Source organism: Marmota marmota, unplaced genomic scaffold (genome assembly GCF_001458135.2).
Source record: "Marmota marmota marmota unplaced genomic scaffold, marMar, whole genome shotgun sequence".
NCBI classification, from domain to species: Eukaryota; Metazoa; Chordata; class Mammalia; order Rodentia; family Sciuridae; genus Marmota; species Marmota marmota.
The window spans coordinates 326,458-341,164 of record NW_025999871.1 but is presented as its reverse complement, the minus strand read 5'-3'; the positions used below and the strand labels follow the sequence as shown (position 1 = coordinate 341,164).

Below are 14,707 nucleotides of genomic sequence, written 5' to 3'. Positions count from 1 at the left end.
CATATTCAGGAAATCCACTTACCCAAGATATATTGAACCTCTATCAGGAACCAGATGGAACAAAAAGGCTACTGAATTATTTGCTTGATAATTTGTCAGGTACTGCAAAAAGAAGTAAGTGGTCACTTGTTTCAACCTTTTTATTAGGAAGACATTTAAGAATATTGCTTGATTTCATATTTTTTATATTCAACTAGTTTCAACAGAACAACCACCTCCAAGATCTTGGATTATGTTGCAAGAACCAGATAGAACAAGGCCAACTGGTTGGTATCCTTATTTCTTATCTCTTTTTATTTGTCTCTATAAGCCTAACAGTATTTGGGGCATGCGTTAGATTATGGGTAGTGTTAAGTCAGAACTTTTTTTGATTTGGTTTGGGGGGTAATAATAAAGACTTAATAACCAAGATAATAGCCAAGATAGAAATTTAATTCTTATTTATCTGGCCTCTCTGTATATAAACTATAATAAATATTACTGCCATGCAGTACTTCTCAAATGGGGGCAATTTCATTTTCCAAGGGCACATTTAGCAATGCGTGGGGACAGTTTTGATTAGCAAAATTAGGGTAAGTGCTACTTGTTTCTAGTGGGTAGAAGAAACCAGGGATACTGCTAAACATCCTTTGGTGCATAGCCCAGTCCCTCGCCCATAATTTTAGTAGTGCCATTATTAAGATACAAAGTATCAATTAAATTAATTGTAATAACCACACAGAAATATTTCTGTGTTGGAAATTTACAAATCCTAATACGTTCCAATATATGTGACATTGTAATATTGTAAGATAAGTAAATCCTTAAAGAATTTAGCAGCTCCCATGGCATGTCTAATAGGATTTGGTTTATGATACTCCTCCTCTTTTGTATTAATCAGTACTGGCATACCTCATTTCATTGTACTTTGTTTTATTGTGCTTCACAGATACACTGCATTTTTTTTTTTTAACAAATTAAAGGTTGTGGCAACTCCTTGTCAAGTCTATCATTGCCATTTTTCCAGTAGCTTAGATATTTATTAGCAAAAAAATTTCTTTATTATGTGCAGTGTTGTTTTTAGACATAATGCTATTGCACTCTTAATAGACTACAGTGTAAACAGCTTTTATGTGCACTGGGAAACTTGAAATTTCTCTGAGGGGGCTACATTTGCTTTTTGGAAGAAAACTAGACATTTCTGTTAAGGAAACTGCCTGTCAAGTTTCCACTTTCTTCATTAATAATTAATGGTGTGGAAGGAGTATAAAATTAAGGAATCGTGGTTTAGAGGTTGAAGGGCTCTTGATCTTAGTCTTTTAGTTTTCAAACTTTTTGTGTATACCTCTGTAGAAAATAACACACACATTGTATTCAGACTTGTTCACATATCTGTCCTTTCATTGTCCATTCTTTATACCCCACCACCACCATATCTGTATGGCTTTTTAATGAATATAGATTGAGTGAATAAAATCAAACTTAAATGTTAAATGTAAACTATTACTGAAATTAATTCTGTTTTTTTTTTTTTCTGCCACGTGTGTGAATAAGTAAAGTTATCTTTCCTACAGCCTTGTTTTCTGTCATGTGCTATAATGTTCTTTGTGATAAATATGCGACCCGGCAGTTATACGGCTACTGTCCATCATGGGCACTAAATTGGGACTACAGGAAAAAGGCCATTATTCAAGAAATCTTGAGCTGCAATGCTGATATTATAAGTCTTCAGGTAAGTCATACAGAAGAGTGTTTAAATTTCATTAATCTCCCAGCATTGACAACAAAAGGAGCAATTACAGTGGAATAAATTAAACTGACACATTTGAAATTCTAGCTTTAGTGGTTTTAAAATATTGCCATTTATCATGAATAATAATTCAGTCCTAGTGGGAAAATGATTGAATCTTATATACACTAACTTTGGCTTCTCAGTTCAGCCCTTATAATAACAAGGCAAGTTACTTGAGTCTCATGAGTCTGAAATTGAGATCTGTGAAGTTCTTCTATTTCTCTGATTCTTGTTCATATGCATAGGAGTACGCATTTTCCGTTTGTTACTCCTAAACAACAAAGAATTGACCTTGGCATTTGGTACTTATAAAATCTGTTCTGGTTGATTTCAGGTAAATTACATTGGAAAAATATTTTACTCTTTAATCTGCATCTCAATCCTTTGAAAAAATTACTTCAGGATTTCAAACTGTGACTACAGAGCTAATATGTAGAGCTAATTTTGTCTTGTGAAGTAACTTTACTGTTTACAATTTTTTAGGAGGTTGAAACAGAACAATATTACAGTTTTTTTCTGGTAGAACTGAAAGAACGTGGTTATAATGGATTCTTTAGTCCTAAATCTCGAGCTAGGACAATGTCAGAACAAGAAAGAAAACATGTTGATGGCTGTGCAATATTCTTCAAGACTGAAAAGTAAGTCCATCCTTTTTTTTGTTTGTTTGTTTTTTACGAAAATGTTCACAATATTTGCAGGGTGGGAGCTAAGGGTGCAGAAATTAATTGGCAAATAAAAGATTAAAACACATTCATTATTGCTCAGAGAACGATATTAACTTGGGGTTTTGTTTTTAATCATCAAAATTAATCTTGTTTTGGAAACATATTTAAAGTGCTGTTGTTTCTTCAGGTGTTTACTAGGGCTTTAACTCCAATTGTTAATTGAAGCACTGTGTAGTTAACATTCCCTCTAAGATATGAGAGGGATTATTAAATCCATACTTTGCAAAATAGTTTTAAAAATTAAAAACTAGAATATTCCAACCTGAAACCTAAACAAAAGTTGACTTCATTAATTTGTAAAGGTATTTCAAAGTATTATATGTATCAGTAACAGACTGAAAAACAACCTTAAATGGATTTGGGAATCTTGGTGCTAAATGTGTGGAAGATTTTCCATCGTGATTTAAGTGCTGTTATTTCTCCTAAGGAAGTTTGGGAGAACTACATTTCCCACAAAGCTGGTATCTTGATACTCCCAATTCTATGTTTGTTTGTGTGTTTTTGTTTTTGTTTTAGATTTACTTTGGTTCAGAAACACACTGTTGAATTTAATCAGCTAGCAATGGCAAATTCAGAAGGGTCTGAAGCTATGCTGAACAGAGTCATGACAAAAGATAACATTGGAGTTGCAGTACTGCTAGAACTTCGAAAGGAATTGATTGAAATGTCATGTGAGTGACCTTTTTCACTTCCTGTAAAATTGACCTTCAAAATATAATAGAGCTGATTAGACATCTTCCAAAGGAATTATAGCAGAAATCATATTATGTATTAATGATCTTTTTTAACACCTGAAGAAACTCAGTGAGAATTTGTCTTTTCTAAATACTTTACATCTTTACCACAAAGTTTAAGATGAAAAAGCATTGCCCAGAAAAGTTATTACAAACTTTGAAAAGACATAAAGTCAAAAAAATATATTTTTTGCTCCCAAGAATTTTTCATATAAAATAAATAACTGCTCAGGGATAAGAATTTATAATTTCTTATCAGCAAGGAAGTTCTGTAACCTAAACTTCTCTTCCTGGCCTACTTATAATAATTATGTTAAAGGTCTTGAGTTCTGGGAAATGGGCCACTTACTTCAAATTAAAAGTATATTGAGAAGGGCTGGGGCTGTGTCTCAGTGGTAGTGCACTTGCCTGGCGTGAGTTAGGCACTGAGTTTAATTCTCAGCACCACATGTAAATAAGTAAAATAAAAATCAACAACTAAAAAAAACATTTTTAAAGTATATTTAGAGTAATTGTCCTGTTGAAAACTAAAGCTTCTGTCACTTGAACAATTAGAACTGGGGATATTTAATGGGAAGGATAGCACATATGAAGGACCTTAATGGGTGCCTCAAAACATACTCAAGAAAGAGTATTTACATTTAATTTTGAGAGGCTTAATTTAGGACATATAAACTAAAACCAAATATTTCAAGGAGGAAAAACCTATTTAAAAATCAAGCTATCCCAGATAGAATGGGTTATTTGTGTACAGATAGTGAATTTACACTGTGTTGGAAGAATGGGTTATTTGTGTATAGTGAATTTACACTGTGTTGGAAGTATCAGCCCTGAAGCTTAGATAATCTATTTCTAAGGTTTGTTGAATGGCATAGTTACTGATCAAGTGGGAAATTATTAGATATATTTGAGGGTTCTTTTCTGTTCTGAGACTCTTAAGATATATATCACTTACTTTTAGATTCTAAGAATCTGTGGGCTGATGGGAGGGTTTTGTCTGTTTTTTTTTTTTTTTTTTCCCTTTTTATCTAATGTAGCTGGAAAGCCACATCTTGGAACAGAAAAACAACTTATTCTTGTGGCTAATGCTCATATGCATTGGGACCCTGAATACTCTGATGTAAAGTTGGTACAAACTATGATGTTCCTCTCAGAAGTAAAGAACATTATTGATAAAGCTTCTCGAAGTCTCAAATCCAATGCATTGGGAGAATTTGGAACTATTCCACTTGTGTTATGTGCAGATCTTAATTCTTTGCCTGACTCTGGTAAGAATGTTATTATGTAGAATGAATGTTTTTTGACTTAAAATGTTTTTATAATGTATTGTTTCTAACAATTCCAAGTTAAATCCAAATGAAATTTCAGTTTGTGGTGGCATTCATGAGGAGGTATTAAATTTTGTGTGTGTGTAGTGGAAAATCATTTTGGGGGAAGAAAAAGGTAGTATTTGGGGAAACCTAAAGAGGGAGGACATTAATCATCTTTAATGAATAAGTGATATAGGTTGAGCATCCCTCATCCAAAAATATGAAATGCCACAGAATCCAAAAATTTTGAGCTCTGACATGATACCACAAGTGGAAAATTCTACATCATGAAACCTTGTTTTATGCTCACAGTTATTTAAAATATTAGAAAAATAACCTTCAGGTGTACATAAAATAGAAGTGAATTTTATGTTTAGATTTGGGTCCCATTCTCAGGATCATTATGTTTATGTGGATATCCAGAATCTTAAATTTAAAACACTCTGGTTCTAAGCATTTTGGGTAAGGTATACTCAACTTGTTATTTTGAAATAATACCACTTCAGGTGGGAATTGAGATCCTTTATTTACAGTCAATTAATCTTAATAAAAAAGAGCAAGGATCTTTATCCTAAAGTAGAAGAGTACAGAAAGCCTGATCTTGAATAAATAGTTTACCTGAAGATGGTAGAGAGAATAAACCATAGCCTTTAGAATAGCAAACTACATTGTTGTTGTTCTTTGTGTTTCAGCTCCTTGTTTATACTATCATACAATATACACGTTTATATAGATAATTTTTTTAGCACATTATTGCCATCACAAAAGAGCCACAAAGAAGAAAGAAACAATCTTAATATTTGTTTTCTAAGATCTGTAATTCTTAGTCCATCTCATCAGGCTCTCAGGATACTGCTATTGAAGCAGTTGAGGATTGTTTTCTGGCAATTTCTCTACATGTTTCTGCCTTCTGTAATAGCTACAAAATATCTGAGAAGCAAGAAGAGAAAAGTACAGTGTTTCAATAGCAAAGATGTGGGAAAATTCCAGTCTTGCTAACTAATTACATGAAAATTAAAATATATTTGCAGAGTGCATTTTATGTTTAGTAAATTCGAAAAATAGTATCCAGGATGGTGAAGTAACTCAGTAATTAACTGGTGGCATTCTCTTTCATAATTGGCAGGATTATAAAATGACACACAAAATCCCAAGATTAGGATTAACTATCTTGGAAGTAGGTTAGCATAAGCAAAACCTATGTACTAAGATGTTGATCGTGGTGTTATCTTTTTCTTTCTAAATAGTGCCAATAACCTGGATTTTGAAAAACAAGGAACTAGTTTAGACTCCAACCCTTTTTTTTGGCGGGGGTGGGGGTGGGTTGTAGGCGGACACAATACCATATTTTATTTATTTATTTTTATATGGTGCTGAGGATCGAACCCAGTGCCTCTCACATGTCAGGTGAACACTCTACCATTGAGCTACAACCTCAGCCCCAACCCAGTTGTTTTTTTTACAGCCTTTAAAGGTAATTAGGAGGCACATCTGTTTGTGAGCTAGTTATTAATGAATAAAACAAAGTACAAAATATTGGTACTATGATTACAACTACATAAAAATGGATTAGGACAAGTTATGGCAAATGAAAAAAATGGAAAGTGGGAATGTGAGTGGTTTTTAAAATTTTTTACTATTGCATTTTTTGTTCATTATAGTTATACATAATATTAGGGTCCATTTTGACATAATTATACAAGCATGGAATATAATTTGCTCCAATTCTGCCACTAGTACTTCCCTTTTTCATCCCCACCTTCTTCCCTCTGTTCCCCTTCCTCTACTATACTGAACTATTTCATTTGTATAGCTTTTTTAAAAAATTAGCACATTGTGGACATACATAAAGGTAAAATTCATTGTGGTATATTCATATATGTACATACGAAAGTTTGATCAGATTCATTCCACCATTTTTCCCCTTTCTTATCCCTTCTTTCTTCTCCTCAATTCCCTTACTCTGCTCCACTGATTTCTGTTTTCTGCATGGTCTTTTTAAATTATATTTTGCTCACTGTATGTTATACTTGACAATAATGAAACCTTGTTCGTCTTCATTTTAGGTGTTGTAGAATATTTGAGCACTGGTGGAGTAGAAACAAATCATAAAGACTTTAAGGAACTGAGATATAATGAAAGTCTTATAAACTTCAGCTGCAATGGGAAGAATGGAATGACCAACGGAAGGATCACTCATGGTTTCAAGTTAAAGAGTGCCTATGAGAGTGGCCTGATGCCTTACACAAATTACACATTTGATTTCAAGGTGTGTCTTAAGATTCATAAGCTTTTAAAAACCTCACTTTTACCAGCAAGTCTTGTCATTTCAGTAAGTTTTAAAATGTAGGTATGTGTTCAAACTGGAATTAAGCAAATTCTTTGAAAGCAATATACTTTTAATTGCTCTTCTGTAGAATTCCATATATGATTAATGTCTCATCTTTATTTTCTTAATACTGTTAAAATATTTCCCAACATGAGAAGTCACATGAAGTAATGGTAGTAAATCAGTTCCTGAGTTATCTTTTACCTTTTGGGAGCAATTATGTTTCTTACTTGTTCGTTACTAATAGCTGTATATGCAGTATTATAATACTGCTATCAGGTAAGATGAGGCATCCTTTTATAGTCTATTTTAAATGAAACTGTAATTCTTTGAATGCCATAATATGGTTTATATTAGCCAATTTTAAGTGTTTCTAAAATATATTTGTGTCTCTTACACAATTAACAGCTTATAGTAGTGGAGCGTCTCACATTTTTGAGATCATTGATTGTTTAGAGCTATGTCACTTTGTTCAGTTGCCTTTTTTAGTTATTTTCTGCATTTCTGTTTTCCTACATCCCAGTTTCCATTTTTTTGTCTATTAGAATATAAACGAGAGTTTAGGCAGAGTCTTAGGAGCTCTTGCACCTTAAAATGTAGAAATTATGACTTCTGTTGTCCTTAAGAGCTCCTTCCTTTTAGATTCTTCGGCAGACTGATTGAAGAGAGACAAGAGTAATAATCAAAGAGTGGGAGAAAGTATAGATTTGTTTGTTTCCCCACTCACCCTCCCTCTTATTTCTGTTCCTAGTATAGAGATAGGAAGAAGGCATTTGTATGGTTCAGTGCTTTTGGCCAAAAGCAGGTAGAGAAGGGGCTGAAAGTATGGGAAGAGAAGGGCAAAAACAGCAGATCCATAACTATGTGCTAGATACTATAGAGACAGGTCTTATATTAGTCAACTTCCTGTTACTATAACAAAATACCTGAGATAATTTTATAAAGTTTTATTTTGGTTCACAGTTTTGGAGGCTTCTAGTACATGATTGAGTAGCCCCATGGCTTTGGGATCTTTGGTGAGGCAGCAGCAAGCATATTATGGTGGGAGGGGATGGCAGAGCAAACTGATTCCCTCAAAAACCAGGAAGCAAAATCAGAGAAAAAGAAAGAAGAGGGATACCGATCACATAATTCCTTCAAGGCATGCCTTCAGTGACCTATGGACCTCTCATAAGACCTTACCTCTTACAGGTCTATAGGATCACCTCCAATAGAATTCCACTCTAGAGTCCAAGCCTTTAAACACATGGACCTTTGGGGGACAGTCAACATGAGGACTGTAGTAGGTTTCAGTCACACAAAAGAAGATGTAATTACAACTTGGGATGATCATTAGCAAGGGAAGAAAATCAATGGGTCAAAGTATTGAGTGGGAGCAGGATTTAGGAATATCTTTGGAAAATGAACCTAACATTTGAAGAATAAGAGTAACTAACCAGATGACAAATAAAAGAAAGTGTTTGGGGCAGAAGAGACAGCATGTATGTAAACCCTGGGACAGGAAAAAATTTAGTATCTACAAGATACTTTCTTCCCCCACCCACCCAAAAGGTTTCTATGGTAGTAGTGTAGTGAGCAAGGGGAAATTAACAAAGAGAAGCAGAGGTAGTATCACAAAGTTTCAATAGTATATTTGGTAAAGATCCAGATAGGAAGAATGTTTTGTTGTGCTAAATTTGACATTCTTGGGACCATGTGGTTTCTATAATACTACCTCTTCCTATAAGCTAGTAAATTTGTTTTGTTTACCAAACATGAATGTAAGGGTATGTCTTGAAAACATTCAGTATTTCAGCGTTATCTTATGTGGGGCCTTGTCTTTTTTTTTTTTTTTTTCTTGTTTCTTGTTTTTCAGGGTATAATTGACTACATCTTCTATTCTAAACCTCAACTGAACACTTTAGGCATCCTGGGACCTCTGGACCACCATTGGCTAGTTGAGAATAATATCAGTGGCTGCCCACACCCACTTATCCCCTCCGACCACTTCTCACTTTTTGCACAACTGGAGCTCTTACTGCCTTTCCTGCCCCAAGTTAATGGCATTCACCTTCCTGGCAGGAGGTAGTCAAGTACCTACAGAGGATAACCTCAGTTTTATTTGTAAACTTGTGAAAAATCTGAATATAGGGAAGTGAGGTATTGCCACTAGGGATTTTTCTTAATGATGATTTGAATTTTCAATCTGATTATTTGAAATAAGGATAAAGTATGAAAGCCAGGTGCTAGCAACAGACAAATTCTGAGCCCAATATGCTTTATATACTGCTAGACAGGGATTGGTGTGTTTGCACCTATCTTTAATTTGTTACAAGTAATTTTCCTGTTTCTTCTATCGAGTATAATATTTTCATGCCTTGAAATAGGAAAATGTTTGAACAGCATATTCTCTTTGCACAGAAATCTGTAGCACTACTTTTTTGAGGCCAGTAGTAACATCCAGAGACCATTCTTCCAGACTTCCTCCTTTTTCAGACTTGTTTGTAAAATATAGAATTTAGCCTTGATGATTGTATATGATCCACAGAAGACCTGATTTATGAAATTTTTATACTTAAAAAAATCAGATTTGAAAATGATTGTATTGTAAACTAAGGCTAAATTTTTTTCTTTTTTAAATCCTGTTTCCTGTGTTCTGAAGGCCAGCTTGTAAAAGAGTTGCAACAGACTTTCTCTGCAATGATTTGCACTGTTAGGGTTTTGTTAGCCCTTTTGTACTACTTTATTTTTAAATTGAGAACAATTGTTCTTTAAATCTAAGTCTGCTTTAAACCTTAGGACATTTTCTTGGACCAGCAGCAACTTATTCATGAGTTCCTGAATTTTTACAAAAACTCTCTCTCTACCAGGACAGATAAGCTGAACAGTGATCTGTAGGCATTTATGGACTGAATGTGATGGTTGATTATATGTACATTCTGATATTTTTAAACCTTTAACTGTTTTTAAGTTATAAACTTATAGCTGCTTAGGTACAGCTTCTTAACTCCTCTTTGAGACACTTCCTGTCCTATCTCCACTGTGCCTGCCTAAATTTGTTCTCACCAAGCACTGCCTGTGCATGCAGAGAAAATCTGTGCATCCTCTTTTATATTTTTTAAATACTGTTTAACATTTGTGAGAATTTTATGAAAATGCTTTTGTATGAGCTGTGGCTTTTTTCTCATTGTGAAGCATTGAATATCATATTTTGGAATATGTTCATAGGGTGGGTCCCTGGGTCTTTGTACACCAGACCCAAGCACTGCTTCTAGGTGTCATTATACAGTGCTGTTTGTCACCCAGAATACTACTATCATGTGAATTATTTTTGGTTATCTATGTATTCCTTATGTATGTTTTTTTAATCATTCCTTTTTTAAGAAAAAGTAATTTTCCATTCATGAAGCAGTATGAATTAGATGTGTTTTCAAAACAGGTCCCTAAGGCAATTCTTCAGATCATTTTTAAAGTGACTAAGTCATTTTAGTGTCAACCAAGATAAAAGTTATATGTACCCTGTGTTTTGCCCATAGTGCCATTAGTAGATTTGAGATTAAAGCCAGCTTTAACTGTGCAAAGTTAAATTGTATATGTTCTGTTCTCATTCATTCTTCTCTCAAAAATCAAATGAATTCAGAGGGAGCTAACTGCTTTTGTTTCAACTGCAGGCAGGGGAGCAAAAGGACACCATGTGAGCATTAAGAAAACAATTGTTGAGTGTTATTAACAATTTTTATACAGAGAATGAGTCATTTTGGATAATGACTTAAAATTTTATGAAAAACATTCAGCACTTAAATGTGCTTATTCTGTTTTTTAAGAGAAAAATAAAATTATATACTGTTTAAATAAATGATTTTTTCTTTTTCTTTTCTTTTTTTTTCCTGAAGAAATTCTTCAAAGGTTTTGATCTTGAATCTTTTGTCTTGGACCTGGTTTTTCCTTTAAGTTTTATGTTTTGTTTTATTTTTTTTATTTTAAGATTTTGTTGTGATGGTTTTTCTTTCTTTCTTTCTTTCTTTTTTTTTTTTTTTAAGTTTTAATGACACAAACATATCCAGTTTATAATAAGTATATTGGAAAACATGTAGAACCAGTACATAACTTTTTATGGTATGTTAGTTTTGGTTTGGTTTGGTTTCTTTTTTCTTTTTTTTCTAAGTGTGAATAAAGGTGTGTTTACTTATTTTTCCTAAACACTGTGTTGGTAACGTGTGCATCATGAGAATTTCCAGTTTTCCAGTGAGGGTGAGCTGGAGCTGGTTGGACTGATGAGACCAAGGAAGCTGCTTTTCCTATGACCTGCATTATGTAATCACGGGTCCAGAGAGCTTTGTGGAAAGGGAGTGGAGGAGCACTTAACTCATTTTATATGTGTTAATGAAATATGTATTCTTTTCATAGATGCTGGAACTAGAGTGCACTTGTTAGATGCTAAAGGTTTGAGCTTTATACATAATGTTTTCATCTGTATTTGTTATTGTCTACAATATATTTGAATTTGGGGACAGCATATTAAGATATAATGGCCTGTTATGTCTTGAAAATACTTGGTTTTGCCTCTTTCAGGCATACCGCATTCTGTGGGTCAGCTTGAACAGCCTCTATGTAGATCGTGATAAATTGAACCAAGAGTGTTGTAGATTTACAACAATAACCTTCAAAAGAGAAAGAAAATATTTTGAGTCTATAGAGAATAAACAGTCACACCAAAATAGATTATACTTTTGTTAAGCAAGGTCTTGTGTTTTAATATTTTCTGTGTTCTGAATAATTTCCAGTAATCTATACTTACTAAAATGCAATAAAACTAGTCTGTTTTTACAATGTAGATTATTTTTCAGAAATTCTGTCAGGAACATATTTAATGTTTTGCCATAATGTAATTTCAGTGTTCCTGTAGGATAAATCCAAATTAGGAATGTTTTACAGAAAATATGGGGCGTGTTTTCTGTTTTAAAGATGAGAAATTTGGAGGCACTCAATTCCTTGTTGTAAATCTCTTGAAGTACAGTTTACCATATTTGTGGTGATTATTTATGCTTTGAGAATTTAAAATAATGTTCATCAAGATTAATTTATGGTCTAATTTAAACTACAGTTATAGAAATAAATTGATTGCAACTTTAATAGTTCCAGAAGATAAGCAAAGAACATCTCCAAGAAATGTGTTTTTGTTTGTATTTTTATTTGATTTGGTAACAACCAGTAAAACATTTTTAGGGTTAGCACTTTTGAAACCTAAGGACATCATTAAATTTGGTAAAATGCACTTCTGAATATTGAAATTGTAATTTCAAAGCTCTTCTAAGATTCAGATTTTCAAAAATAACATTCAAATTTTAGAGTTCCACATTTTTACTATTTAAACTTACGGAATTAATTTCCATCATGATAAGAGGGTTGGGGGCTATGTCATATAAGGACAAAAGCCAATCTAGGCAAAATAGTCTTTTAATGATTCATTCAGAATATTCAGTACATACATTGCAGATAATTCATAGAACACCTTAAGCAAGTTTTTCTCCCCCAATCAAAAGCAGTATTTTAAGATGTTTGCTTTGCTCTTCTTTTTGGTTACATAAATTTTAAAAACTGGTATGTTGATGTGGTGTCTAAAATAGAGTATCTAGTCATTTTACTCACAGTACATTATATTGTGTAATGCACTGGACTATCTCTTGTTTACCATTCATATATCAAAACCCAGCACATTATCTGCACTAAGCTCTAAGAATGTCACATTTGCCTAGGCAGCTCTTTGATAAGGGTAATGGGAAACTGAATTTATACCATATGGACTGGTGGTAACAAGGGCTTTTACTGTTCTTTTCAGTGGAACCTATTTGGTCAAATTGTAACTAGCTAGTATTATATTTATATACAGGGTCTCTTTTCTTTACCGATGTATTTTCCTACTCATAGCCAACCAATAAATTCAATATCTGTTTCAAATATTTTAAAAGTGTAATTTGTATAGTTGTAGTACTTAGGTTTGAGAAAAATAACTGTTAATCAGCAGACCACATATTTAAAATTTTCAGTCATCTGGGACAGGGTTATAACTCACCCTTTCAAAGGGACGAGTAAATGGGGACAGGGCCACGATATGGGGAAATGGTGTAAACATATGTATTTCCTTATTGGCTGTCTTATTCTGTGTAACACTCATATATTTGCCAAAGTTCAATGTTATATTTAGGCACCTGATGATCTTTCTGAATTTAGGATTTTTGTTGTTGCCATATACCTCATAATATAAGAAATGGACTGATGTGTCTTACGTCTTTTGGAAGGAGGTTGACATATTTTAAATAAATGCTTTTAAATACAGTAGCAAACATTGTGTTGGGATTATACTAATTTATTAAATGTTTTACATGGTACATGTTTATTTTGTTGTATGTGTAACCTTTAAAAATGTATGACTTTTTAAGTCTTCAGATGTGGGGATAATTATAATTGAGAAAACATTGATTTGCTTTTTAGGAACTAGTTCTAGAACAGTAAATGTAAATTTCATGTGGGTGCTGGATAAAAAAAAATCATTTAGAATCAGAAGACAGTTTAGAGAAAATAAATGTTTGCTGAGATGTCCCATTCTTACTACTAGTTTTGCCATATAATTGTGCAAAAACAAGTATAAAAAAGATAACGAAAGTATGCGTGCCATGTTATTTTATAAATTCTAATCAGTGTTCTTTTTAGAGGAATAAGTACCTAAAGAAACATGAATTGAAATATATTCAGAATAACATCAGGTTTTGGGTAACAGTGTGACCTTGTATATACAAAGATTTCTTTTTGGCTAATATTTACTTATTTCGAATTTCGGTCAATTTTAAAATAAGTTTTCACAAATATTGCAAAGATAATTTTATCATAACAGGATACTTTGCAAAAATTTAGTAAAAAATGACTTTTGGTAGAATTCAGGATGATTTGAAGAATATTTTATAAGTAAATTTGCCCTGTATAATAGCCATAAGTCAGAATATTATTAAGTTCTTTAAGTTTAGAGTCTAGCCAGTCTGTAGCTAAGAATTTAGAAAAGTGCTGGATTATAGGGTAGATTAAAAACCAGTTTCTGTGGTTCCCTTAGCATATGTAACATTTCCACATAAATAAGATATTTTGTTTTGTTTTGTTTTAGCTGCAAACTTCCAATCTCTCTAGTCTGTCCAAATGCTATTAAATTATTTTGGATCTAACTCAAGAAACTTTTGCTTACTCTCTGAATGTGACCAGATATGGGCTTCAAGAACTCTTACTGTCCGGTACTTTCCAGCTTCATTAGCAAAGTGAATCTAAGCTGCTGGGTACAGATTCAGTGGGTGAAAGGACTACATATCATTGATCCATTGGTGAATCATGATGGTTAATGTCAAACCACTTTTGTTGGTCGTATACTGATGCAAGACTCAATTGTAATTGAGAATTACATAACATTTGGAATTGTAGATGTTATGCTTAGTTTGGAAGTAGATGTTTACAGGTACAATCTTTGTGCCTAGTTGATCATTATAATCTAATGTAGTAAGTGCTAAAGATACACCATTTATGTAGGGAGCAACAATCTACATAAGCCTGAAAAATCTCTCAGAGGTAATCTCTGAGCTGTATTTTGAAGGACCAAGAACTTCTTTCTAGGATGAATAATGGGAACTCTTAATAAAGGCCTTTTGGAATATCTTTAACTATAAATGCAATGGATTTTGAACATAATGTGTGCCAATGGGTACAGAGTACACCAGTGAAGTGACTGGACTGGAACATGATGAGTAAAGTCAGAGGTGCCTTTAGAACATGACCAACATGTCAAAAGTTTGAACTTCATCCAGTAGGTGATGTAAAGA

The 14,707-nt window shown here is 33.1% G+C and overlaps 1 protein-coding gene across 7 annotated transcripts in view; it reads left to right on the top strand.

Moving 5' to 3' along the window:
- The window catches only part of Cnot6 (CCR4-NOT transcription complex subunit 6), an 81,078-nt gene extending 67,886 nt beyond the window's left edge, over positions 1 to 13,192 (top strand). For 4 of the 7 annotated variants that reach the window (XM_048784529.1, XM_048784535.1, XM_048784540.1 and 1 more), the window contains exons 5-12: positions 10 to 114; positions 198 to 266; positions 1,539 to 1,711; positions 2,255 to 2,409; positions 3,013 to 3,167; positions 4,268 to 4,498; positions 6,607 to 6,809; positions 8,725 to 13,192. In XM_048784529.1, coding sequence (XP_048640486.1) covers positions 10 to 114; positions 198 to 266; positions 1,539 to 1,711; positions 2,255 to 2,409; positions 3,013 to 3,167; positions 4,268 to 4,498; positions 6,607 to 6,809; positions 8,725 to 8,937 — 1,304 coding nt within the window. In that variant the 3' untranslated portion in view covers positions 8,938 to 13,192. The remainder of the gene's footprint in view (positions 1 to 9; positions 115 to 197; positions 267 to 1,538; positions 1,712 to 2,254; positions 2,410 to 3,012; positions 3,168 to 4,267; positions 4,499 to 6,606; positions 6,810 to 8,724) is intronic. The other 3 variants (XM_048784549.1, XM_015506422.2, XM_015506421.2) reach the window with 3 other exon arrangements.
- Positions 13,193 to 14,707: the final 1,515 nt, after the last annotated feature.